Raw genomic sequence first — 26,926 nt, 5'->3', positions numbered from 1 at the left:
GTTCTCATTTTCTGAGATACATCTGTGTTTTTGTTAAGGCATTGAGAACTTCAGAATCCCTTCATCTCTTTAATACCACATTGATTCGCTAGATTGCACAGCGATGACATAAACGAGTAGGAAGTTTCATTCATAATATTCAACATGTAAAATCTTGTCAGAATTTTTGATGTAAGACCTCTCATGTGCCCAACATCACTGCCCTTTCCAGTGACTGATAACTCAGCTGGGAACCGTTTCACCTGCAGGCAAAACGGATTGGTTCAATAGAGGGCATTCACGCGTGACATTTAAATCTCTATCTATTGAATGGTTCCAAGTGCACCTCTATCTATCCGAATGCAAAACATAATCCATGTTTGCTGCCGTACATCAAGCTTCCATGAAGTTTCTCAGGCTTGAAAACGGAATTCATATCCTGCGTTAGGTCGACCAATTAAAAGGCCACTGATGGATTTATTTCGATGACATTATTTCCGGAATGTCATACATGACCCGCGGTCCCGAAGAAGTCCTTTTGCTATCCTTACAGTCTTTTCTTCTCTTCCAGTCCTGTTCCATCCGACTGCCACTTATGTTATCAAGCAACATTCTGCTTCACCTCTGCTCATGCCTTTTTAAAATTTCAGTCCTGGATGCTTATTTTTAGCTCACGAGGAAGGCCCCAAAGTAGTTTGCCCGACCGTCCATCTCTATGACACTAGCATTGCTAACAGTAATGAAGAGGCGATCTGCAGGCTGTAGAAAGGCAGTGCCAGCCTGATGCAGAGAGAAGAGGCCAGGCTCCTGACCCCGGGGCCAGCAGACACTCCTAATCGATTTCATCAGTAAGATAGGTGCCGTGTAGGAACTCATCTGTGGGCAACACCAAAAAGAAAGAAAACATGAATAAAGCATGGCATTATATATCAGCACATATCACTGATTTGTAAGCGTTCTACCTTTCGGTTTAAATTTACAGGCTATACTGACTTAGTTTCATTTTATCCTGATTGACACTGAGGTTATTTAAACCAACTCAAGCTCAAAGGAAATCCTGTAAGGATATATGCATCTCAAACAAGAGCAAATAAAGTAACTTAACACTTGAAGGCTGTGAGCTTTAAATGTTCTTTAATGTATTTGAAAGAAAAAGGAAGTGTGTACTTTTAAGAAGCCTTAAAGGACACAACACTACTTAAACGGAGGGACAGAGATATAGATATTGGAAGAAAACTAAGTAATATGGTTAATGATTTCTTGGATTAAAAGGTTTAGCTGCCTTTTTAATTCCATCTCTCACTTGAACATCATGAAACCATATTTATTCGCTAAAACACTAATAGTATAATTTCTAATTATAGCTATAGCTAACCATCACCAGTTATCCTTTAATAAGTAAAAAAGCTTTGACCTTCTTGTAGATATACTGGACAAGCTGAGCTCCTTGCTCCTCTCTTGTTTCCCCGTCCATCTCCCCCATGGACGGGAGTTTGAAGTAGGTCTGGGCGTAGATGTAATAGAGGCCTGCTCTGGGTACCAGCAGCTCTCCTCCTCTCAGCTCTATGTTCTGCAAGAAGGACAGGCCTCTCTGGCCTTCCCACACTCTGATGCGCTCTCCCAGGTACCCCTTGCTGCTCTGTAAACCTGGAACAGCTACACGCGCATACAGAAAGTAAGACATAGTATATATGCATAGAAAAAGCACTGAAATACAAAAACACTTAAAGCTTCAAGACTGAGTTTTATTAAACACTGTTAAAACAGTAACTGCTAACCAAATTATAAACAAATGTTCATGACATGTACAGTGGGTAAGTAATGTTCACAGATGTGCCCACAGACCAGCAGCTATCCACAACTGCTTCTCTAATAGATTAAAATAATGTTCAGCCATGTATTGGTGCTGCATACTGTGGAACAATTATTTTTCCTCTAACATGGTGCCTAATCTAGAACTACTAAACCACTATTCAATAAATTAGACTGTCAAATAAGTCGTGCATCAGTCAGACACCTGCACCACATTTGAGTGGCTCCCTCTAGTGGTAGCATGGAAAAAAATAAGACAAAGTAATGCATGCTCCTAGCCTGTTTCCCCGTCCTCCCCACTTATTTACTGCGGAGATGTTGTTCAGCACAGTTATTAACATAAAGACCGCACCGGTTTTAATGCACCTTGCTGACCTAACATGCAAAAGTCCCTGGGTGGGCTGCATCCGGCGTAAAAGTCCACGCCAAATCAAAAACATGCAGATCCCTCCACTGTGGTTGAAAAAAGAAGATGAGCTCGCCATTTTTAAAGTTGCTTTTTTGAAGAGTCACAATGAAGGTACAAATGTGATTCTACACATAGTACCTTTAAAGTGAATTCCTTTCGCATGCTTCAAAGCTTTCCTTTTACATGCTATTCCTCTCAGCGGGTCTGTGTACACTGGATCTATAGTCCATTGCATACAATGCTTGGAAAGTATCTACGTGGGCAATATATGAGCTTTTTTTCTTTTTCATTTCTCAGACAAAGACTAATGACTCATCTCAAAAACACCATAGGAAACTCCAGGGTATGAGAGAGCGGTTGTACAAGCCCTGACAGACATGTAGGTGTGAGGAGGTAACAAAATCTGAAAGGAGCCTCGGAAGCCTGGAAGCAAAATTCTTAACCTATGGCCTTGAAAAGGTAAAGCAGTGTGCACACGTGTTATGTGTTTCAGGTGTTTGTTATGCATTTCAGAATTAAATGTAACTGATAAAATGATCCTCACTCTCTGAATTTGGAGGCTCTGCTGATGAGACAACACCAGTCACATGTGCACCAACTTTGGGAAGAGAGACCCCTGTGAAAAATGAAACAGAATACACACACATACACACGGGACATTTTCAGTGTAAGAAGCCATGCGTGACAGTGTGATTGACATTGAATGGTATGGTTCTTACTTCTCTCTGGAGTAGGTATCTGGAATCTTTCAGCAATCTTCTGACAAAAACAAAACAAAACAGAGGAATAATAAGAGAGGAGGAAGTGAAAGAGATTACCAGTTATGTAAAATACAAACATACAGAATCACTAAACTAACGCAATCAGAATCAGCAAGGAAGTCACCACCGTGAACCCCTCAGTACACAGTCTGCTTTAACCCAGCTGCGATGGCAGATGTCCTTTTTAAGGACTTCCAAAAGTGAACAATCAAAACAGTCAAATTAGAAGTAACCAACTCTATCAAATTTCAGCTGAACAAAGATCAATAAAAACCTTCTTTAAGTAGTAGTGGACCTGTTGCGTGACCTGCCAGCAGGGGTCGCTCTTCTTTTCTGCCGCGTCCAGGAAGTTCAGATTCGGGTTTACAAGACAGGACATGCTGCTCCTGGAAAAACTCTCCTGCATCTATGAGAGTAAAACAACAAGTAGAACAGGGTGAAACTAATCAGACACATGTGAAAATTCTTCTTACCTACCAACTGATCTGTAAATATAAAAGTTGAGGCACTGGGTATTAGGTTACATGTTCTCCCGGTGTAAGTGTCTGTGGCATAACCATCATTGATATACATGGACTGCGCACATTGGCTTCAAAATACCTGTTTTGGACGCAGCTCCATGAGGTGAACAACAGTGCTTAGAAGGCTTTTTAAAAAATTAACAGCTTTAAGTCTGCTGTAATCACCATAAGACATACTGCGTGTGTATGTGCGTGCTTGACAATTTGCTGGAAACATCATTACAACTAAAAACATAATGTCAGCAGGCTGCCCTTGCGCCACAGGTGTGTCTGAGCGGAGACGTGTGTGTGATTCCCGTGATTATGATATTTTAGAGGCGTTTTCAGCTCGTCACAATGTCTACCCGTCTCTGAAATGCGTTGCTTTAGGGTGTCACAACCCATTTCCTCCAATTGTTTAATGTTATCTCGCCCCAACTTTCTTCGCTCTCATTGTCCGGCGCTGGGTGCAGAAATTCCCGCAGGGATTATTACGGGACTTTTAGGAGTAACCTAAATAACCTTTCTAAATTTCTCTTTAAAAATAGATATTCCCAGCGCATTTATTTCTATTCCTTGTTTATTTATGAGGCAATTAAATCAAAGTGGTAAAGCAATTTTAATGTTTTTCTGACTATATCTGCGGTCCACAGGTCATTTGGAGTTCATGTTTTAATATGCAGTTCCTCTGTCCTCGATCATACTTATCTTGTTCCACAGGTATGAGCCGCATGCCTCAATGAAGATCTGTGTTCTTAGTAAGCTTAGCTTGTTCCCATGAAGCATGTCAGGACACCATGTTTGACGCCTCTCACTCACTCTCATGCGTTCCACGCAAACCAAACGCATTTCTTACCGTGTTCAGGACTTTGTTGAAGTACATAAAACTGACGGCGACCGCGATGGTCTGGAGGAGGACTGCTGCGAGTAAGATGAGCCCCAGACTCTGGACAGAAATGGACATGGCCATATCACACAACGACTGAATTCACCAAGAAAAAAAGTTAAGGATCAAGAAAGCGCTTGAGTGAGGCAGATCAAGCTCTGTTGCATTTCTTCTGTGTAGGACAGAAAGAGAGAGGGAGGGAGGAAAAGTGTGCAGGCGTCTGTAGGTGGAGCAGAAGGGAGGTATGGAGCATTACAACAGCCTCAAGATGTCACTGTTATTAGATAGAAAGGGGCAGGGAGCTGCTGCACATGCAACTTTAGGATGCCTTCAGTCAGTGTCGGAAATGTCAAAACTTGCTTCCTTTTTTCAATAAAATCTCCTTTTTGTCCCACTTCAAACATTTTTTTTTTGCTACTAATAAAGTCACGTACTGTTATATTATGATATAATAAAGAAGGTCACAATCACAGACAGAAAAGTATGTATATGCTTAAACCATATAAAACTATATGCAATCTTGAATTAGTTCAAAATAGAGCCTAAAAATTCTTTCTTTGCATGACTCAGAATAGCTTTACGACATTTAATCCCAGTGTCCTCAACTTCACCCATATTTCACAACTCAATAAATCTGTCACTGTGTCCAAGAAGCAACTAATCAGTGCATTTTTACAACTTAATTCCCCAAATGTGGGGATAATCGAGGACAACATGAAGGCCCTGGAAACAGTCAGCCGTAACATGTATTGTGGTTTATGTAGCCATGAAGCAATTTTGTTTTGTCTCTCTTTTATGATAGAAATAAGTTATCTTGGTGTCTAACTGTTAAACAGCTGCAGGTGAAGTCAGTTAAGGAACCTTGGTTTGCAGTTATCCTCTTGGCCTTGCTTGCGTGTTGCTTGATGAAGGAAATAAAGCGGTTATTGTTAAAACATGTGCTGTATGTCACATGTGTCGCAAGTAAGAGACTGTGCAAAGCAAATCAAAGCAGCAATAGGCTAACACTGTGAGATAGTTTTGGATAGAAGTACTGCGCAGGTAGCAGATCATCAGCATCTGAAAGTAATCTCCTTCCTGCTATTGTGTGGTGATCTGAGAGACTTCTATTTGATTAGTGCTGAATGACCTGCCATTTTTAGGGCTTCTGCGTACCCACATAGTATTTGTCACAGGGGAGTGATTTAATCGGGAGAATTTAACCTTGAGTAGTTCCCGTGCTTTCATTCCATCACCTCTAACCCTTGCTCTATTGTCAGTGTCAGGAAGTGAAAGTGGGGCTGAAGGAGTTCACAGCTCCAGGATGTGAGTGACCCTCCCAACAATCAAACGCTGAGGGAAAGCATGCAAAGCCCATTCAAAGCCGCACGCATGTAACTTTAATCTTCACACGTTTGCACATCACTGAATATTTCCCAGCAGGTTCACTAAAGCAGGCAGCACCAAAGTACATTCAAATATACTCAGAAGTTTAAATGAGGATCGCAGCAGAGATTAAAATATCAAAAATGCGGAAGGCAGAGTAAAGACTAATGTGATTCCCAGGCTTGTCAGAGAGAATGAATGGAAACGGTGAGTGATACCTGAAGACTATTTGGCCTCAGGCAAGCCAGACGACACCCTGAGAGACATACCTGTCAAAACTTCAACAGCAAACATGCATTTAAACATGCATTTTTATCAGCCTTTTTCCATTTGTCTTATTGTTATTTCTTCTCCTTACCTTGAGACATTTGGTGACCTTTGACCTGTGTCAGCTATTTTCTCATGCAGGTCTTGGCTAGCTTTAATCCTCTAGCAATTCGATGCCTAAAGGAATAGTCAGACATTGTGGGAAATATGCCCGTTTTCTTCAATGAGTGTAATCAGTAGTTTCACCTTCTTGTGATCTCTTTGTATTTCTATTCATGAAGGTAACTCTTGAGTGTAGACTTGGACAATGATACATCTACTTGCTCCAGCGTGATCCTGACTTGGTTAGACTGTGGTAAGGAGTTTTTCTTAACCAACGAAAGAATTCAGCAATAATCCACTTAAGCTGTCTTCCTGGTCTTTTAGTGTTGTTGGTGGGGACAACTAAGCAGTAGAGTTTGCACAAACCAAACAGTAATAACAACTAATCACTGTGCAATCGACTGACAATAGCTGAAATACTGTGACATTTGGCTGCTATATCTCATTAATGAGTATATTTAATTGCTTATTTGGTGTATTTATATATGTATTATATGCTATATTTATGCTTATATTAATATTCAAGGCATATGAACAAGGAACTTGCTTTATCTGATCATGTAAATGTTTGTCAGTCAATTTTCTACTTCGGAAAAGCTCAACAATTAATGATCATGTGGAAGATGTATATTTATATATACTTGTACTTACTAACCTAATTTATATAAGTTACACTTCAACTATTGTATTTTTAGTCAGTTCTTTATATGACATTTGTTGCTGTATAATTAATTAATTTGCTCATTTGGATGTAATTAATTACTGGTATATTTTATTATATACTACCCAACGGTAAAGGTTAAATCAGGGACTTTACTTGTATTTACTGTTTTGCTAATTTAAGAGATTTACTATAATGGAAAAGCATATAGCATTTATCATATATCCTTTCTTAGTAACCAAATTTAAAAGATATTTGATCGTAACCCTTACACTCATTTATAGTCATAGTGATAGTGAATTGCATGTTAATCTGTGTATCAGCTCTGTGTCTTTGTTCTTATATTTAGATGCAGTAGGTTCTTGTGAGGGGAAACACCTTTCTACAGAAGCCAGCTAAATCACTGGTGTCTCGATGCATTGTTCGACACTTTGTTTTCTGAGCAGCTGTAGTCCTCAGATGGGAATTTAGGGAGATTCCATGACTTCACTGAGAGGAACGCAGGGAGGAGAAGCCTCAGGGGAGGGACAAGACAAGTAGAGTGCAGAAGGGAGTAGATGGAGTGTCCTTTAAATCTATAAGTCTAAGCTTTGCTTCAGAGCTTTGCCCCATTTTTCTCATAACTGTCACAGTTTTATAACACCATGTATTCCTCACAGAGAGACAGATGTTTTTTCCCTCAGTATTAACTAGTAGGTTCCATTTGAGGTATTTGAAGTTCAAATCCAGATGATTTTATTCAATTAATGTTTTTGCAGTTTATGGTCAAAATTTATTCAGCAATGCCATTTTCCTTTTAAAAAAAATTGTCATCAGACAAAACAAATGAGTAACATCATGTTAAATGGGTGCTACTACAGAAGAGAAAGATAGTCTTGTAGTCCAGCAGGGGGCAGGATCACACTGATTATTAGGGCTGTAACAAATTATTTGTGTGGCCACCCAAAATATTCACTCAGTTCTCTTGAAACTAATTAAGATGCATGCATAGGCCGTCTTACTCCTTGTATTAATCGCACGTCTGGATAAATGAAGAGGCTATGTCACGAGCGGCGTCTAGTATAAAATCTTTCCCAAATCAGACACGTGGATCCAGACAAGAGATGGAGCAAGAGGCAGAGAGATTTTAAGATTTCGCTGGAGGGACAGGATTAGAGGTTAGTATGTCAGAGGAACATCTGAGGTTCAGTCTGGAGACAAAGTAAGAGAGGCAAGGCTGAGATGGTCTGGAGATATGTAGAGGAGGGATAGTGGATAAATGGGGCAAAGAATGCTGAAGATGCAGCTGCCAGGCAGGGGGGAAAAGGACATCCACGAACCTTAGTCTATCCCAGAAGCAGGGTACACCCTGGACAGATCGCCAGTCTGTGGCAGGGCGAGGCTATCTCTTAAAGTACAGAATATTATATGAGTATGTAGACTGGTTGACCATTCACATAATATTTGTGATTTCCAGCTTATAGTTTTGGCAAAAGGAAACACAATGAGTACATTTAGTCAACCTGATAATGCCCCATGTTCAACAGAGAAGTTTTTTTTAATTATATATATATATTTGTTTTGGTTTTCTGCAATAATCAGTGCAGTTCAGTCCAATGATCAGAACTTATGTAACTCAAGCTGAACATTAAGTCATCCAGAAAAACAACAAATGTGAATAATGAGACACACGGAAGGAAAATGCACCAAAATCATACTGTATTTATTGCACATCACAGGCTGATGATGTATGCTGTAGCTGTGAGCTTTAATTTAAAAAAGAAAAAAGGTTTAAAAGAAGGAGAAAATTGGAACTCGAAGCCTGCAAATGCATTTTATATACAACAATCTGGTCAGGATCGTGATGCTATCCCTGCACCTGGCATACATGCAGCTGCTTTCGGTTAACTGCTTCTGACAGGCAAACAAAATACCTTTCAGTCATTTATATAAAACCAATGAATTACTGTAAAAATACAGGAAGATGAGTGTAAAAATAAACAGTCATCAGACTAAAAGGAAATGTGCATTTTGTTAGCGATTGTCAAGAGCCAGAACATGTTAGACATTGTGTTCTTATGGTGCAAGCTGAACTCAAGAAAGGCAGTGAATACCTACTGAATACCTTGCTACTTAGATACAGCTTTGCTTTGAACTTAATACTATGCAAGCAGGCTAATATGCACGATCAGATCAGATTCATTCTTCAGATGAATACAGTGAAATGCTCAGATTTCAAATTTGGTATAAAATACAACTGAGGCTAGAATTTTGTTAGCTTTGCAGGTATCTGACCCCAAACATGTAGGATTCTACAAATTTATTTGGTTATGGTGATGATACAAAATCTAAATATAGCATTGTTATTATAAAGTATTGTGAGGGAACATGACCGTCTATACAAAATACCTTAAATATTAATATTTAAGGAGACAGTTCATTCAAAACCCAAAAAGTAAACCCCATAAAATTGCCAGACTAATTTTTATCCTTTGGGGTGCATGACAGTTTAAAAAATTCATGGCAGTCACTTTGATAGTCATTGAGCAACTGCAATATGAATAAAAGCGGCAGATCTACTGTATACCAGCCAACAGGGTAAAATACTGAGCACTGCTGAAACTGCTGACCTGACCTTAGCTGTTTTTAGTGAGAGGGGAAAAAAACACCACAATTCAAATGATTGTTTTCGACTTTGGGGCCTAACTTGTGATGCTTTTGTTTTAATAGTGGAGTATAAATTAAAAAGATCTTGTGACATTTATTACTCATGTGTTTTTTGTGTCGCTACAAAACAGCACATGCACGATCCTCCGTATTGGAAACAGGCGATGAATGAATCCATTTAAGCAAAGCTATTGGCTGTCAAAGCACTTTAATGACTTTATAAAGTATCTTTATTAGTTGGTCACAGTGTTAGCTATGCTGATGTTGCCTGCAGATTAGACTGGTTCTAAGTATCACAAAACCTTCACATGTATTGAGCGTGTGCAGGTACACAAGGGCCCTGAGCTTAGATGTCAGATTTTTAAACAAAGAGTACATTTACTAGGCCTTCAGCCAAGCCTGTGATTCACAAAGACAAGGGCTTCCAACCATTACTCACTTGCAAAAACACACATACACACTTCTACAGGTTGTTCTGCAGCCAGCTGAGGTAACCCCTGAGTGCCTTCTTCCCAACGTCAAATTCAAGTGGCCAGGATGTTAAACTGAAACATCCATGGAAGCCATCCTCATAGTGGTCGCTGGTAACAGCGACCCCTGCATCCTGTAAGCGGCGAACATACATCAGCCCATCATCCCTCAATACGTCATGCTCACATGTTAGAATATATGCACGAGGGCATTTTGCCAACACTTCTGGCCCAGCCAGCAGTGGTACCGCTCGCACATCAAGCAGGCCTGGCACCCTCTTCAGAAACCCCTCAGATCCCTTTTCCACAATAACAGGCTTGTAGTTCTTCTTGTACTTCTGAGTAAGTAGCACATTCCAGTCAAGTCTTGACCTCAGCTCTGGGGTGAGTGAAGAGTGTTGCAAAGCGCTGTGGTTGTTCACTAAAAACTCGGGCATAAGAGAGAGGTCAATGTTCAGATACTGCAGCCAGAACTGGATCATGCTGGTCCGGTAAAGGACGGGGATATATTGGTTCTGCAAATAGGAGGGTGTATTGAAATCCAAAGCCTGGAGCACTGGATAGATCAAAGCCTGGACACTGAATTTCACACTCATGCTGTCATCTACAGAAATCTGAAAAAACAAACACACAATATGAGTAATGGCTGTGTACATTGCAATGCAGACTGTGTGGTGATGTCAAATGGTTGGTTCTCTCCTTTTCCTTACAGCAAGATGAACGTGTGTTTTTCTTCTTTCTTTCAACTCTAAATTACAACCAACAACAATGTGGTGTTGGACTTTTTTTTGTCATGTTGCATATTAGAGCCAGGTAGTTCAATTAAATTCATTTTGTTTATTTATTCGCCTCAAGGCACTTTATATTGTAAGGTAGACCCTACAATAATACATACAGGAAAAAAAACAACAATCATATGACCCCCTATGACCAAGCACTTTGGCGACAGTGGGAAGGAAAAACTCCCTTTTAACAGAAAGGAATCTCCAGCTGAACCAGACTCAGAGAGGGGCGGCCATCTGCTGCGACCGGTTGCAGTGAGGGGAGAAAGACAAGACATGGTGTGGAAATAACAGCTTTGTAAAGATAGCTTTGCAATGCAACTAATTTACAGTGCTGTGAAATAGCATGTGCACACATCCTGTTTTCAACTAGTTCTGTGTGAAAAACCAATGCTCCTCCCTTGTTAAATAATTAATTAAATATCATGGATAACTTTTTATAGAAAGCTGAGTTCAATTTCACCAGCCACACTCGGCTGCCAGACCTGTTGAATCAGACGAAATTACTTTAACAGAACCTGTCTGAGGTGAAGGGTTTTGAAGCCATTTCTAATTCTTTGGTGTTCCAGCAAACCATTGTGAGATCCATTATTATATTAATGGTGAGCCTTAAAAGGAGTGGACAGCTTACCAAAATTACTCGAATAGTGTATCGACAACTCATTCAGGAGGTCACAAAATAACCAGAACAACATCCAATGCCCTGCGAGCCTCACTTGTCTCAGTTAAGGTCAGAGTTCATGATTCAACAATAACACTGAGCAAAAGGGCTGCTTTGCTGCTTCAGGACCTGGATGACTGCCATAACTGATGGTACCATGAATTCTGTTCTCTGCCAGGATCAGTTTGTGTACTGAAGCTCAAGTTCACTTAGATTTACAGCATGACAATGATCTTGAACACACCAGCAAGTTCACCTCTGAATGGCTCAAAAAATTAGGGTTTTGCATCAGCCTGGTCGACTTAAATCCAATTGAGATGCTTTGGCATGAACTTAACCAAGCTGTTCATGTTTGAAAACCATTCAAAAACAATGCTGCAAAGAAGAGTGAGACAAAATTCCTCCACAGCAACTTTTTCCCTTAATAAATTAAAATCATGATTCATAAACTGCATTTTGTATTACCTTGGGTTATTTTTGTCTAGTATTAAAAACTGTCTGATCACTTAAAACATCTAAGAATGACAAATATGGAAAAACAAAGAAATCAGGATATATGTCATGATCCAGAGCATTATACTAGCAGTCGTGGAAGGCATTTTATGAATTAAAACATTTGGCATTTGAGCTTGATATACGAATTGTCGCATGCATGCAGAAAATAGCCTCTGCCTTTACCTCCTGAGCAACTGCAGCAGCAAGGTTTCCTCCAGCGCTGTCACCTGCCACAGCCACACGATCTGGGTCAATAGAATACTTGGCAAGAACCTCTGGAGACAAGAAGTGTTTGGCAGCAGCAATACAGTCTAAATATGGCACTGGAAAGTGCACATCTGGATACAGACGATACCTACACACACAGAGGGTTCAGATGTAATTTACTAGAGGTTTAGAAAGCTTTGGAGTATATAATTAAAGGGACACTCCACTGATGTTGTGAATGGAGACTACAGTTTTGCAAGAGGAAACACACTTACTCAACAGAGACCACAACAGTATTCAGCTCATCTGACACCATTCGGTTGGTAATATCATATGGCCCCTTCTCTGAGGAATTGAAAGAGTGAGAGACGGTTAGATATATGCCTATTGTGTTATTGACACTTAAGAAACTTTGCACCTAAAAAGCAAAGACAGCTATAATTATCACAAGTAATGTCTCAAAGTCTATGATTCTGTTTAAAGTAGGCATATTATTTTTATTTCTAACTAGAGAAAGCAGTTAGAGACTCACTGGTGGTGCCGAGGGCCCAGCCACCTCCGTGGAAATACATCAACCCTCTCCTCAGATGACCCTCCCCTCCAGCCGGGGGCTCGTAAACTCGCACTGGGATGCCAGCGAAAGAGATGTCACTGACCTTCACACCTGGAACGGCCCCTGCACTGGACTCAGTACTCAGAAATTCCTTTAATATCCCTTCAAAGCCAAATGTGAACTGCCTGAAAGATCTAGTGTGATGGTCAAATCCCAGCCATTGCTTCAAAGAGGCCTGAAGACAAGAGTAAACCAAACTCCAGCTCAAACCCCTTGATTGGTACTTGTTTGTTTCAGGACACACATTAAGAATTGAATACATAGATTGAAAGGAAATTAGTGGAAACAACAGAAAGTCATAGGGAATTTGGCAAAAGGCAAAAATGTAGTCATCTCTTGGCAGGATTTTGAGACACAATTTCTCACAGTCACCTTTCTCCTCCTACACTATGCATTACTGATATGTCTGCCCTTTCCCTCACTTAGAGTGTCACAACAGCAGTGCTGAAGACACTGTTGCACTGTCACATGTGCAGATATCACATTTTCACTCTAATGAAGGATAAAGTCAGTTTCTGTTATGCATCAGCACACTGTTCACTAGTGGGTTTTAAAACTATTTAACAATATCAGTCACACTTGAGCACGTTCTTGTGCATAACGTCTGCTGTAGAAACAATGAAGCAATGCAAAATTAATATTAGTGATGTTTTCTTAAACAGTGTCCTCAAACTAGATAATAATGACTGTTTTAAATCTTAAAATAACACAAAAAAAACCACAATAAATCCAGATTTTTAGTAAACTCTCGCTCTGAGGATTAGTCTCGGCCAGCGTGTTAATAATCTAGCCATCTATTGTCTGCCATTTTCAAAATGTAGAACACAGGTGAGGGTGCAAAGTTCATGATCCTCTCACAGCCCCAAAATAAAAGTCTCAATAACTTTTGAAATCACACAGTGGGATTACTAAATGAGCTCTTTCACAGACTTGGTGCATTTCAACCCTGCTGTGAAATCAGATTTCATGACACAAGCATGAAAAGTCCTCTGGATATCTGGTCATCCAGTAAAACTAAAAACTGGACTATAGATACCTTGAATCCATGACATCCGTATTTATTTCAACAGCATATCATTTTGCACTGTTACACTGAATATCAACACCAAACGTCATATTCTAGCAAAGAAAGATGGTACCTTTTTCCCCCCTCTAAATAAACACAAGGTTCAAAGTCCAAGTCTGTGTTTGACTATGTTTTGTTCAGAGCATGTTTTTAATAATGCAAGCTTTTCAAAGACACAGTGCATGCAGCCAACCTGTAATAACACATTTAATTAAAACTTTGCACATAGAAAAGTCAAGATTCTGTCTAATGCGATCCTTCTCATTCGTCTCTTTTTGATGCCTTACGTGCACCAGCTTTTCTTCCTAGTGAAAATATCTACTCTCTTACCACATGAAATGCTGTCCTTAAATAGGCATCCAGTATCATCAACTTCCACGGCTGCTGAATGGCATCAGGGAGCGGGATGTAAATATAATAAGCAAGTGCCAGCGTTAATGACACAGTAAGCAGGAGTGACAGCAGCCTCATCTCGCAGCTGTGGGATGATGTTTCTTCAGTTACTGACTGGGCGGAAGACTGAGACAGACCCCGCCGCTTCAAGCTGTCTGATTCTTAATTTGTCACTGGCGCTTGGCACCAGAATACGTGGGCAATTAAGCACTTCCGCTGGAAATCTTCAAAATAAACCTACATTTTGAAAGTGACGTTTCTTTTAAAAATAAAACGTTTTGAATAAATCTATTTTAGTCACATAACTTTGAAATTGGAAAACATGAAATAGCCGTGGTTCATCTGGTCATATGCAGGCAGGTCGTATGAAAAATAAAACAAATAAACTAAAAAAACAACAACAACAAAACAAAACAAATACATTGAGGTAAAAATACCCTAGTAAAAATAAGGCATCACAGTATTTTTATTGCGCGATTTGCATGACTGGATTAGGGCTTTTATTTTGAAAGCTGGGTGAAAACAGCAGCGAATGGGCATCTGGGAAGTGGGAGGGTTTGTTTTGAACAGCTGTATGCGTGTGTAAGTTGTATTACATGTTTGTAACCACCGAGAGGCACAATGGAGCTGCAGTCCATTAGACATTAGATTAGTGTGGGCAGATTTTGGAATCACATTTTAAAGGATGACAAACAGAATGGTATTATATGAATTGCTTCTGTATTTTAGGCCTAATCAAACCAACTAGACGGAAACCGAAAAGAGAAAATAGCAAAAAGAACTAAATGCTTTTCTTCAGGAAACTCAGTGTTAATCCTTGAGATGTAATTTTTTTTTAAAATTCCTTTTGGATTTGGAAAGGGAGGATTTGCAGTTTGGGGTGGAGTCATGTTCCTGTTCAAACTAGGAGCTCCTTTCTCGCTGATTATTGATGCCTTTTTATCTGCAGACATCAGTGTTAGACCAAAGTCTCACTGGAAGGTATTAGTGGTGCAATTATGTTTAAGTTGGTATGAATCTTAGAATACCTAGGGTGCAGCTAAATCTGCATCAGATTGCCAGAAAGGCCCAGTACAGTCAACAGTGCCGCAGACTTCATTGCAGATTGGGGAAAGCGTCTTCTCCTGTCTCACTTTCTCTTTCTGTGCTATATAACTCTGTCTCTTCCCATGGTTTAATTTTAAATGGCCACTGTCTGTCCCTGGTGGCCCGGTGTGAGAATGTAAACAAACATCATGATGATGAGGATCTGACCTCTGCGCTGAGCTGATTTTCCAAAACATAGTAGCAAGACCACCTGACCGTGTCAGCTTAGTCTCTTGGAGGACCAGCGTGGGGTTGACAAGGTGGCTGCAGGAGGTGATACAGGAAAGCTGATTAGTAAACAGGGACACAGTAGATCAGCCTGCTTGTTCCTCCAAAGCTCATTAATTAACACGCTGTCGGAGCAAATTGAGAAAACGACAGGTTGTGGTTTTATTGCCTCACTATATTTTCATTCTACAGTGCTAATTATGACCTCTTTCTCACATTGTACACATGTTTTTGTTCCAAATGATAATTTGAGCAACTGGTGCATAATGAAATCACTACCTTATGCAAACCGCTTCATCTGTGCTTTACAAGCCTGCCTAACGGAAGGTATAGCCAGAGCACAAAATGTGATGCTTTTAATGCAGATTTCGTTGAACCATCACGCCAAAGATATGGATGAGCAGCAGAAAGCAGATTATACAGCAAAATCAGTTGCATATATATATTTTTTGCACATCATGGTAATTTGATACCTTTGCACCTAGTTAAGTGTAAATGCTTCTACTGTTACTTGTGATGGACTTTTTTTGCAGTCATCTTGACATCCTAAATCCTGCGGTGTCAGTGTTTCACACTCAAAAGAACACTTAAGCCAGACACAGATGCCACGCTTGCTTACTTTTCAAAAATCCCTCTGAATGAGAGTGTCAGCAGAAAGCTTAAATTGTATGTGTGACATATGCACTTTTGTGTGTGTATGTGTGTGTGTGTGTGTGTGTGCGTGCACACAAACGTGTGTGGTATAAAGCGTGTACATTAAAATTCCCTTTTACTGCCCCCTTCCTCCCTCCTGTGTGTTGGCTTGGCGTCTCCCACCAGTCTGTGGTATGGAGGGCAGAGAGAGGGCCCCTCTCTCATGTCACTGACTGGAATTACACTTATGGTCATATAACAAGACTAAATGCACGAGGCAGAAATTGAGGTTTTCCATTTCAGGCAATGCTGCCTCATTGCTCAGCCTGGGTCTGACATTGCCTTTAGATATGTGTAGAAATTATGGTACTTGAGCGCTGGATCTAATATACTTAAAGTGTAGGAGTTAAAATTGAATTGCTTTGTTTAACAAGTTGTGTTTTAAAACAGAGATGTTTTTAAAGCAATCTGTTACAGGTACTTGAAACTCATATTAAGAAAGTGAGCAGGCAGTGATTTTCAGTCTGTCTGAAGCACAGATGCATGCATTATCTTGAACAGGATATTTTTAACTTCACTACTTTTGTTTTCTTTCATGATTCAAAAGAGGCTTAAGCACTCCTGCAATTTACAGGATGTGGCTGTGTGTTTGAAATCAGGAATGTTGTCCCTTTGATATGCCAGAAAGAGAAACAGTTCAGCAGTGATGCTGAAGGGACCCGGATGACACAAGTGAGTGGACACACATATGTAGGATTTGAAAACTGTTTCTGTGAGTGTGCATGTGTGCATTGCAGTAATGAGTAAAACATCAGGATCCAGGTAAAAAATCTAAATAAACAGCTTCTGTGAAAGCACTTGAGTTCATGACAAATTTTCCCAAGCGGGCAATAAAGTATCGTATCGTATGGTATCGTATGGTATCGTGTCGTGTCGTGTCGTTCATTTATAGCAAGGGAATACACCAGAATTTCTCTGAATATAGCTCTTTTCACATTGAACTTGGGTGGAGTGTATTTCAGTTTCTCTTGAGACAAACAAACATTACAGTGAATGAAGACTGAATTCCATGTATCTGAGAAACTGTCATTGTTGACACCTGTGCTCTTTCTGCTAAGATAAGTCAGATCATCTGCTATGAAAGCTGAAATTTGGATGGATCGATAAGAACTGAGGATTTCCAAACAGGGTAACCTGCCACGAGTGGAAAGGTTTATAAGCAGTTTAAAGGAAATGATGTTGAACAACTTCAAAAATATTTAGACAGTAACCCATTTTAATTTGTCATTAAAAAAAAACTTTCCATACTTTTTAATTTCAATCATCTCACATAAGGAAACAATGAAGTGTGTGACTGGGCAAACACACTTACATGCAATGTCATTGTATGGTATTTAGGAATGTCATGGGGCCAGTTGGTGGTCGCGATGCTTCAGTTGCAACACAGACTATTTCTGAAATGACAAACAACAATCTGTTGTTATTATGTCTTCCCCAAAGCAAGGCGTCATATCAGAAAGAATGGCAACAGAAGCAGCAGGCTCGTGTTTTTGTTGGGCGGCATGCTGTCGTTGACATTAGGCGTTCAAGTACACAGTGTTCTTAATTGGCTGAATAACTGATTATTTTGCTCTGCTGGTGATGAAACGCTGGAATCATTTCAATCTCTTATTATAATTATTCATCTGTTGCTGTGCTTCTGCTCTTATCGGCACATGTCTTGAAATTGGGTTTATCTGGGTTTTCAGCTACATGAAGCAGTAGCGTGGTTCTTGACATGTTCTGCTACTTGGGTATTATTGTTGTAGCTTAAGAGTATATGTGGAACAGCTGCAATCCCTGCTGCAGATAGATAGATATCAGAACCACCTTTAGAGAGTGTATAACTTGAAGTTTTTTGTATTGTACTATATTAGTGGAGGAATTTTGACCACTCTTTTTTTTTCTTTTACAGCGTTGCTTCAGTTCATTGAGGTTTGCTGGCATTTATTTATTTGTTTTAAGGTCCTACTACAGCATTGCTGTTAGGTTGAAGTTTTCACTGGCAGAGTCCATTGCAACAACTTGAATCATTTTAGGCCATTCCTTTGTAGATTTGCTGGTGTGCTTGGGATCACCATTGTGTTGCATGACCCAACATGGACTAAGCTTTAACCGTCAGATAAAAGGACTCACATTTGACTCTAGAATATTTTGGTATTCAGAGAAGTTCATGGTCAACTCAAGGACTGCAAGGTGCACAGGTCCTTTGACTGAAAAATAAATCATCACCCCTCCACCACCTTGCCTGACAGTTGGTATGAAGTGTTTGTGCTGACATGCTGTTTGGTTTCTGCCACTCATGGTGCTATGCTTTATGGCAGAACATCTTGTCAAACACTTGGTCATATCTGTCCAAAGGATATTCTTTCAGAAGTCTTGTGGTTTGCTCAAATGCAACTTTGCAAACCTAAACTGTGCGACTGGTATCTGCTTAGAGAGAAGAGGATTTCTTCTGGCAACTCTTCCAAACAAGCCATATGTATTTAGTCTTTTTCTAATTGTATTGCCATGAACTTGCTAACTGAGCCCTGGAGAGTCGGAGAAGTAGCTCTTACAACCTTAGGATGAATTTGCTGGGAAGACTGTGGCATTGTAGTAGACTGTCACTTATACAGAACCTCTCTACTCAAACTTTTTAGTCATTCTTCCAATCAAACACAAATTTATATAGTATTTTTACCTATACCTAAGTACTTTTATCTAACATGAACACACAACAGATACATCAGAGATAAGTCAGGGTTTAATATGTTGCTCAAGAACTACTGCCTACCTTCATAGACGGCCTGCTCTACCACACGACCTGAATGCTCCAGACCAGTAAACTGCAAATACGTCTGCTTTAATAGATATGTTCACACACTTGCTGTTGATCCCTGAAATAAATGCATTTGATAAGCAGTATTTGGGTGCTACTTACTTTGTGAATTGCTATGAAAATAGTAAGTTTTTCCACAAACTGTGAAAACTTTTTTCTTCATATGCTTTTATACCTAAACAAGATCCAAACACATATATAAAGGTATTTAAAACACATTAACAAGTTAACAAACATAAGTAATTTTTGTATGAAAATAAAATTTTCCCTTACTAATTTCTTACTTCACTTATGTCTTAGTCATAGTTTAATGTACTGCATTAAATGGCCACACAAAAATTATGAACTAAGGATTTAATTAAAATCTTAGTAAACTGTAAATGATTGTTCATCTGATCCCTGCCAGGTAGGCATTTGTTGATTTATTAAATTGGAGGAGAAGAGATTAGATACTCACTCTAGTTTATAATTACTCATCGTTTTTTTTTCTCAGACCCCCTCCTTTCATTTTCAAGCAAGTCTTTCCACCCATTAATAGCCAGCTCATTTCTTGTTCCTGTCAGACTCAAGTTTTCCCCTGGTCTCCTGGGGATCTTGCACCGAAGAAGGCAGATGGTATAGTCCTTCCACTGCAGTCAGCAGGAGACAGCACATCAGTTTCCTCGATTTATGCTTCCCACAGTTTGGAAAAAGCATCAGGCTGGCAGCTGTCCTGGGCAGAGATGAGTCAAGGGTCAAGTGTCACACTGATGTGGGCAACTGCATGGCTCAGCCCTGACCTTTAACCTAGACCTGCACGTGGACAGCCCTGTACTGTTATGTAGAGGAGAAATGCAGCTGTGCAACCAAACAAAAAACCTCAGCATGGCTCTTTGATGGAAACAGCGGTGAATATAAGCAACCACATTAGAGACAATACAGCAGAGCAACAAGGCAGCAGGGATTAACATAGCATCTATGATTAAACAACCATTAGAACATGCAGATCAACATGAGCACCTCCCACTTCCTCCCTGCCATATCCAGCCAACGCCCCATCAGACTCCCACGAGCCTGTCTCTGGTCTAAATGGGATCCTGATGTTCTGTTAAAGAAACCCCCACACCCACTCCCTGCCTTGCGTTCCCCTTAGCCAGAACCAAGGCTGTTAAATGCGGTTTTGCACTCCTCCCCTCGTTCTCAGCTGCTGCCGAGCGATGTTGACAAGAGGCAGCTGTTGTTGTGGTGAGAGGGTGCGAGTGATGCAGCAGGCAGCAACCAGAGGAGATACATAGATAAACCTGCAGATAACCAGACATATGGCCGGGGTCACCTTCAGCATGCGGGTATTAAATATGTGAGCGATTGCCTTTTTATCGGCACATAGGTCTGCGGTTGCGGCTTGTGGGGAATCTATTAGCTAATTAACATACGAGGATGAGAACATTTGGAAACAGGAGCTGCAGCTAAAGACCCTGACATGTTGAGAAGCTGCAGAATGTCTGCACACAAGCTGAGGAGCCTGCCTTAAAAGACAGGAAGGGGGTGTCTGGGTCGAGAGCTGGGAGCCAGTTTAGACAACTGGTATCTTGTAACGCTCTAATAAAACTCTTCCCTTTTTACTAATGTTTCCCCGTGGAGACAAGACCCAAACTGAGACCGAGAGTTTGGCAAGCTTGCTGATAATAAGCACACACAGACACACATACACACACACACACACAGACACACACACGGCCAGAAGTAATATGGAGACAGGTAGGCTCACAGAGTAAAATATCTGCAATATCTTTTTTTTTTTCAAACTCTCCTTGGTAATAATGATTAATAGCTGAACGTAGCATGTATGTGCTGGGGTGACCCCACTGTCCCTGGCTTTATATGTGACGCTGTATTTCTGGCATCTGTTGCTTTCAGCAGAAGCTCAGATCCAGGTGTCTTGTCCTTAAGGCAAAGTTCTCATGTGCAGCACGTATTTGTAGTTTATCTATGCTGGTGTATGAGGTGCTGAGTGACACTCCCTGTTCCATTTTGTCAGGATGTGTCAACACCCTCATTGCCTCTACTTTTTATCCCTCTACACCTCTCCCTCCTGACTCTTTTTTAGATGTGTGTTGCAGCTCTCACAAGGATGACACTTATTTTTTTTTCTTTTCTTAGTCAAGGTGTTATTCTATCTTCAAGGCGAAGGCTAACTGAGAATGAGTTGAGTGAATTTCATGGAGAACACAAGACTTCAAAGTGGGTAAAGGCCTAAATGGTCAAGTTACATGCACTCATACAAAACAGATTCCTTCATGTGTGAGTGATGGAATGCAACATTTTGATGCCCTTTACCCAAACCCTTTTGGATCCATTGTTGAAAACATGATAAGATTAAATAAATTATATCCATCTAAGGGCAGTCGCGGCTCAAAGAGTTGGCAGTTTGTCTTGTAACCGGAAGGTTGCCGGTTCGAGCCCCGGCTCGGAGTCTCAGCCGTTGTGTCCTTGCCGCCTACTGGTGTTGGCCAGAGGGGCCGATGGCGCGATATGGCAGCCTCGCTTCTGTCAGTCTGCCCCAGGGCAGCTGTGGCTACAACTGTAGCTTGCCTCCACCAGTGTGTGAATGTGAGAGTGAATGAATTGTAAAGCGCTTTGAGGGTCCCGAAAAGCGTTATATAAAAATGCAATCCATTATTATTATCTATTTCTGAGAAAAGCCAACAGAAGGCTTTTTTCTCGTTTTAGTGGTAAGGAGTGGTGCTGAAGTAAATGCATCCAAACTACATGAAACAGATGCACAAATCCTGAGAAAATATCTTTTTTACAAAGTAGTTTTATAAATCACTGAAGCAACACATATGCCTCAGACACTTTTAGTGCAACTGCAACACATTCATTCGTTGCAAACATTTCAGATCATTCAGTCACAGGGGAATACGGTGTGGGTATGATTTCATTTATCACAAATCCATTGGCTCCTTCAGTGCAAAACAGGAATATAGCTGCAATAAATTTTCAAAAAATGGAAAACAGAGAATAGTCTGCACATGCAAACTATAGAAATTACACAAGAAATGGACTGAAAATCAGTAGCATGACGTCTTATGGAGTGATGAATCCAATTTGGAATTTTTTTTTTTTTATTAAAGTGAGTCTCTACAGCAGGGATGCCAATACTCTGGGCCACATCCAGCCCAACATGTTCAACATCTGTAAAACATGGTGGAGGCTCTGTCCTGATTTGGGGCTGCATTCTAGCCAGTGGTGTTGGAGATCTTGTCGAAATTGATGAAATTATGAACAAAAACAAGTATCATCAGCTTTCGATCCACCATGAAATATCTTCTAGAAAGAATCTGATTGTCAGCAGCCTAATTCAAACACACTGCCAATGCAGTAAAAGCATACCTGGCTAGAAGAACACATAATGGAACACCATCAGTCACTGACTGGCCTCCACATTACTGAAACAGTATGAGATCATCTTGACAGAGAACAGAACAAAAGGCAGCCAACATCCAAAGAAGAGCTTTGAATGTAATTCCAGAAGCCTGGAGAACTTTTCCTGAAGATTTCTTAAAGAAATGACAAGAAAGCCGAGTAAGAGTTAATTGTGGACATACCAAATAATAACATTCAACCCCATTAGATTTGTACAAATTCAGTTTTTTTCCTTTTATCCTGCACCTCCATTTTTGACATGTGTAAAAAAAAACAAACCTGCCGTACCTATTTCTCAATAAATAGAAGCTTTTGTGTAGCACTGCATATACTGCTAAAAAGCTGTTTCCTACTCTTTTTCTTATTTGTAATTTGGGTGAATTGAGATTTTTATATTTCACATTATTTTTTGTTGCTCACCGAGCATGAAAGATGTGTTAACCCAGATTTCCAAACACAGTAAACAAAATAAAAAGCATTAAAAAAAAACATAGACTGCCGCTAAAGCTACATTCTGCTCTATTCGTTTATCAGCGACTTACTGCCTAAGTTTCGTGACATGTTTAAGGGACTTACTGTTGTCTCTCTGGCTGTTCTTCTTCTGCTGTAATTCTGGACTGGCTCCTTCACTAATTGAGTGAGAGTACTTATTTGTATCCTGTTGGCCAAACAAGGTGCTGTCACACACACAAAGACTTGGAAATATATAGCTGTACACACACATGGACACACAAAGTGGCTCCACTTGTCATGTGATGCAAACCTTGTGATAGCTGATATTGTTACAGGAGACACATTCCAGTAGGACTTGTTGGGAGATCTTAGGTGTGAGCGTGTGTTTTTGTGTGTGTATGCAAAAAGATGAGCTCCTTTAAACCAGTTTGTCCATCAGCAGGTCTCAATGGCATAACTTCACACCTTCAGCAGCAAAACCACAGAATACATCCTCTTACTGCTATTTTTTGCCCCTTTGAGTCATCTGCTAAAATTGTGGTTTCCACTATCAACTAGCGTCTGCAGCCTCATCAGCTCTTTTAACAGCAATGGAGGACACTGAAGTCCCATCAGCTGCTTTGACCATGTGGCTCTAATAACAGAGGTTTTTATATGTGGAGCTGGGGGAAGGGTCACTTGTTATCAAAAAAACAAGAAGTGTGGAAGGGCTGTGGGGAGAGTTCTCCGCTTAAATTTTCTGCATGGGTGTTACTGCCAGCCATCTGACTAACAAAAAAAATCTTCTTGTCTGCATTTATAAACTCGAATTGAGTCATAATCTGCAGTTCGTCATTGAAGCCGACTACCTGGTCTCCATAGAAACACAGATTTTGAGCATATTAATCTTGCACTTCACCAAATTAATTGTGTGGTTAATACCTGCTGCCTTATGTAAACACTATATTTCAGTTTTATCACTTATGAATTATTCAAAATGAAATGTATTATTAAAAGAGGCCCACAGAAAAAACATTCTTATACATTTAGACTCAGGCTGAACAACACTATCCCCAAATTATTCATGAAAAGGGGCCCTAAAAGCTCCACATTAGAGCTCATACACACAAATAATGCTGATATATTGTAAAATGGAAAAACTACCTTCCCTGCACTTGTGAGGAATAACAAAGAGAAAGGGATCTTTAAATCTAGTATATGATTATAATTCTTTGTGGATTCACTGTGAAGCCTCCCTCTCTGAGTACCAACCTTTTAGACTCCTATTTGTAAAAGGAAAGGGGGTTGGGGCTAATTTCTTGACTTCATTTTAGAAGTCTATCTTGGTTTGTTCAGTAGGTCTTAAGGAAACTGTTTTTTCATAGAATGTAGATACTAAAAAGTGAGGTTATTGACTCTAAACCCTACCCAGACTAATGCGTTATTCAATGTATCTTGAAATTTTATATGCTAGACCAGTGATGTCAAACTCATTTTAAATTGTGGGCCACATATAGGGGCCCACTCTGAAATTATGTGGGCCAGACACTATATGATAAATGTGTAAAATTACACTGCAATGACTGACCTGTAATTATAAAATATAAGGTTCTCATTAATTCACAGAAAATGTCCTTAAAGAAACAAAAAACAAAACACAACAAAAAACTGCAGTCTCACTGTAATAGTGGAAAAACAGAATTTTCCTGTTATTTAATTGTTTATCTGTTAGTTAATTACTTTGTTTAAAAGTTAAAAGTTCAAAATCTATGCACTCCCTCACATGAAGCTGTCCAGTGGACCGGATTGGAATCGTTGTCTGGCCCATTCTGGCCCTCGGGGCTTATGTTTGACTTTCCTGCGCTACCCCAAAGCATTAATCAGCTAAGAAACCTATCAGCATATGGATCATAAAAATACAGTGTGGTTTCAGCCCTGATTAAAAATGGGTATTATAATAATAATTTGTAATCTCATATGTTTTAACTATAGGTGCACATTAGATATGCAGAAAAGTGATAAAATACAGAAGAAAAAGAAATACGACGTAAAACAGCACACGTCAAAAGCAGATGCATGGATACTGCGTATACTTGGGTAAATACACGTATCCTGGCTACTTTTGAACGCTGGTAACCTGGGTTACTAATATCCTATCCAGGCTGCTAAAGAGCTGCAAACGTAAGCCAGCCGTCACTCTGCCGGAGCCTCCGCCCCGCCGGTATGTTCACGGGAACTCCCCCCTAAGTTCCCCGGCTCTCTTCTCTCTGCTCATTCTCTCCATGAGCGTTCACACACGCATACACACAATCCCTCTCTGTCACACACACGGAGCCTCTGCGTGTTGAAGCAAACCTCCGTATGCTTTCTCCGCTCTTCCCCGGCTACCCGAAAAGCGGCTGTTCGGTTTCGCAGTCTGCGTCGAGCCTTGTCGTGACAGAGTTTGGAAACGGCTGAAGGAGTTAAGGAGGGGAGACGAAGGTAAGCGATGCGGTCAGAATGAGCGCTTTCCCTTGTCCCTGTTTGGAAAACTTTACCGTGCGATTACCGCCGTCCCCGCTGCATTGTAAGGGTGGTGAGGGGGGGGGGATCGCCTGTACCATCAGCTGCGGGGTTTTTCATAACTGGGGCGTGTTTATTGGGGTATTTGTCTTTGCGCGCGCGTAATGGTGCGTGCAAATTCGCACAAGTGCCCCTTCACTTCAGTGGGGGATCCTCCAGTCGTGTGAAAGGAAGTTTGGAGATTGGACGCGCAGATTGTAGCGGATCTTTGAACCTGCCCGCTGCAAACAGCACGGAAGCTGTGAGCGAAACCTTGCGGGAAAGCTGCTGAAGCGCTCAGGTAACTTGACTTTGTGGCGTAAATGAACTTAACGTCTGGATTTAAAAGCAATTCTGTAAGTTATTTTGATCGTATTTATGATGCTCTGGGTACTATAAACGATTTCCCCCACGTTGGGAGTCCAAGAGCCTCACAGAGAACGACTAATTAAAGGATTTATGTAAAATGCCTTTTTTCTGAGTGCACAGTGCATAATTGTTAAATAAATGTTTACTCCTATAGCACCTTCCACGCGGAAATACACGCGTGAAACATTTTTAAACCAAAAATTGCTGTTTATTACTATGTGTCTCCAATATGGAAACGACACTCCCATAATGTGTTTGTTTGTGCGCATATATGTTTGTGTGTCCGTGCCACTGCGGCGATATCCTGTCATATCGTGTGAGGTGGGGGTCAGTCACAGGGTCTCTCCCCCGGTATTCTCCTAGAATAGATGTGACACACACACACATGCACATAAGCACACACACTATGAGAGGCATCTTCTGTTATAATTCCTGCCTTTTCTTTTAGTGATGACCCGTAATGACCTCAGTTCTTAGATTTTTGTGCCCTTTGAAGCCCGCTGTAGCTTACACACCTGAAAGACACTTTATTTTAAAAACCCACAAATAGCACTTTCCCACCTGTGACATTGTCAGTGTGTTTTTTCTCATTGATGCTTTGCAGTACATGCGTCATCTCCTTGCATCTACTTCACCATTTGATTTCAGTCCCGGCTATGCACGAGTGTGTAATTGTATTATCTTGTTTTCTAAGTAGTTCTATAGGTGTGTATCAAAATACTGATTCAACTTATTGCTGGAAGTGAACAGCTTAGATATAAAAGTGAATTAGTCACAGCAGAAAAGCTTTTATTGTTATATTCCTTATTCCAGGCTTTGAAAATTATTATTTCTTCATCCCTATGAGCACAGAGATGCTCATAGGGATGCATTTCTGAAGGACTGTATAAGCAATCAACACAGTCCAGGGCTTGACATATAGCCTGTCAGTTGTATAGCTATTCCTTTTATTGTAGAGTGGAGAGTGGTAGGAATGAGTCAGAGAGGGGAGCAACAAACCAATTCTTTCTTGTGGCTCCCTGGCCTGTTCACTGGATGTGTCTGTAAGATGATGGATGTAAGAATTTGTGTGTGTGTGTGTGTGTGTGTGTGTGTGTGTGTGTGTGTGTGTGTGTGTGTGTGTGTGTGTGTTAGAGAGAGAGAGGGAGAAGGAGAAGGAATGAGAGGATCTTGTCTGCCGTAACTCGAGCCTGGCTGGACACACTGACTCTTTAAAGGCCACAAAGACTGCTCTGCTTGAACTCTTGGGAATGTGGATGTTTGGGTGTGTGTGTGTATGTGTTGCATCACCAGACCT

The 26,926-nt window shown here is 40.5% G+C and overlaps 3 protein-coding genes across 5 annotated transcripts in view; 1 reads left to right on the top strand and 2 right to left on the bottom strand.

The window, feature by feature from the left end:
• Positions 1-56: 56 nt before the first annotated feature.
• LOC309694903 (tumor necrosis factor ligand superfamily member 10-like) lies at positions 57-4,652 on the bottom strand. 2 transcript variants are annotated; one of them, XM_082515149.1, is made up of 6 exons: positions 4,318-4,652; positions 3,236-3,367; positions 2,920-2,956; positions 2,745-2,816; positions 1,394-1,635; positions 57-855 (listed from the first exon to the last, which is right to left on the bottom strand). In XM_082515149.1, exons 1-6 carry the CDS (start codon positions 4,429-4,431, stop codon positions 646-648), a joined length of 807 nt encoding a protein of 268 aa, XP_082371275.1. In that variant the 5' UTR covers positions 4,432-4,652; the 3' UTR covers positions 57-645. The 2 variants fall into 2 exon arrangements, with proteins under 2 accessions (XP_082371275.1, XP_082371274.1); XM_082515148.1 differs by having other exon boundaries at positions 2,920-2,959; positions 4,318-4,648.
• Positions 4,653-8,423: 3,771 nt separating this feature from the next.
• Positions 8,424-14,259, bottom strand: nceh1a (neutral cholesterol ester hydrolase 1a). Its single transcript, XM_082516591.1, has 5 exons — positions 14,013-14,259; positions 12,536-12,791; positions 12,279-12,348; positions 11,980-12,151; positions 8,424-10,472 (listed from the first exon to the last, which is right to left on the bottom strand). The coding sequence occupies exons 1-5, from the start codon at positions 14,151-14,153 to the stop codon at positions 9,852-9,854; spliced, it is 1,260 nt and encodes a 419-aa protein (XP_082372717.1). The 5' UTR covers positions 14,154-14,259; the 3' UTR covers positions 8,424-9,851.
• A 10,677-nt stretch (positions 14,260-24,936) lies between these two features.
• Positions 24,937-26,926, top strand: part of ppp2r3a (protein phosphatase 2, regulatory subunit B'', alpha) — a 60,726-nt gene continuing 58,736 nt past the window's right edge. Inside the window, exon 1 of one of the 2 annotated variants that reach the window (XM_082516902.1) lies at positions 24,937-25,200. The gene's annotated coding sequence lies outside the window, so the exon portion shown is untranslated. Of the gene's footprint in view, positions 25,201-25,392; positions 25,562-26,926 lie in introns of those variants that run through there. The other variant, XM_082516903.1, reaches the window with a different exon arrangement.

This window comes from Aulonocara stuartgranti (genome assembly GCF_965226115.1).
Source record: "Aulonocara stuartgranti genome assembly, chromosome: 19".
In the NCBI taxonomy this organism is placed as follows: Eukaryota; Metazoa; Chordata; class Actinopteri; order Cichliformes; family Cichlidae; genus Aulonocara; species Aulonocara stuartgranti.
This window is presented reverse-complemented; position numbering and strand designations above follow the sequence as displayed.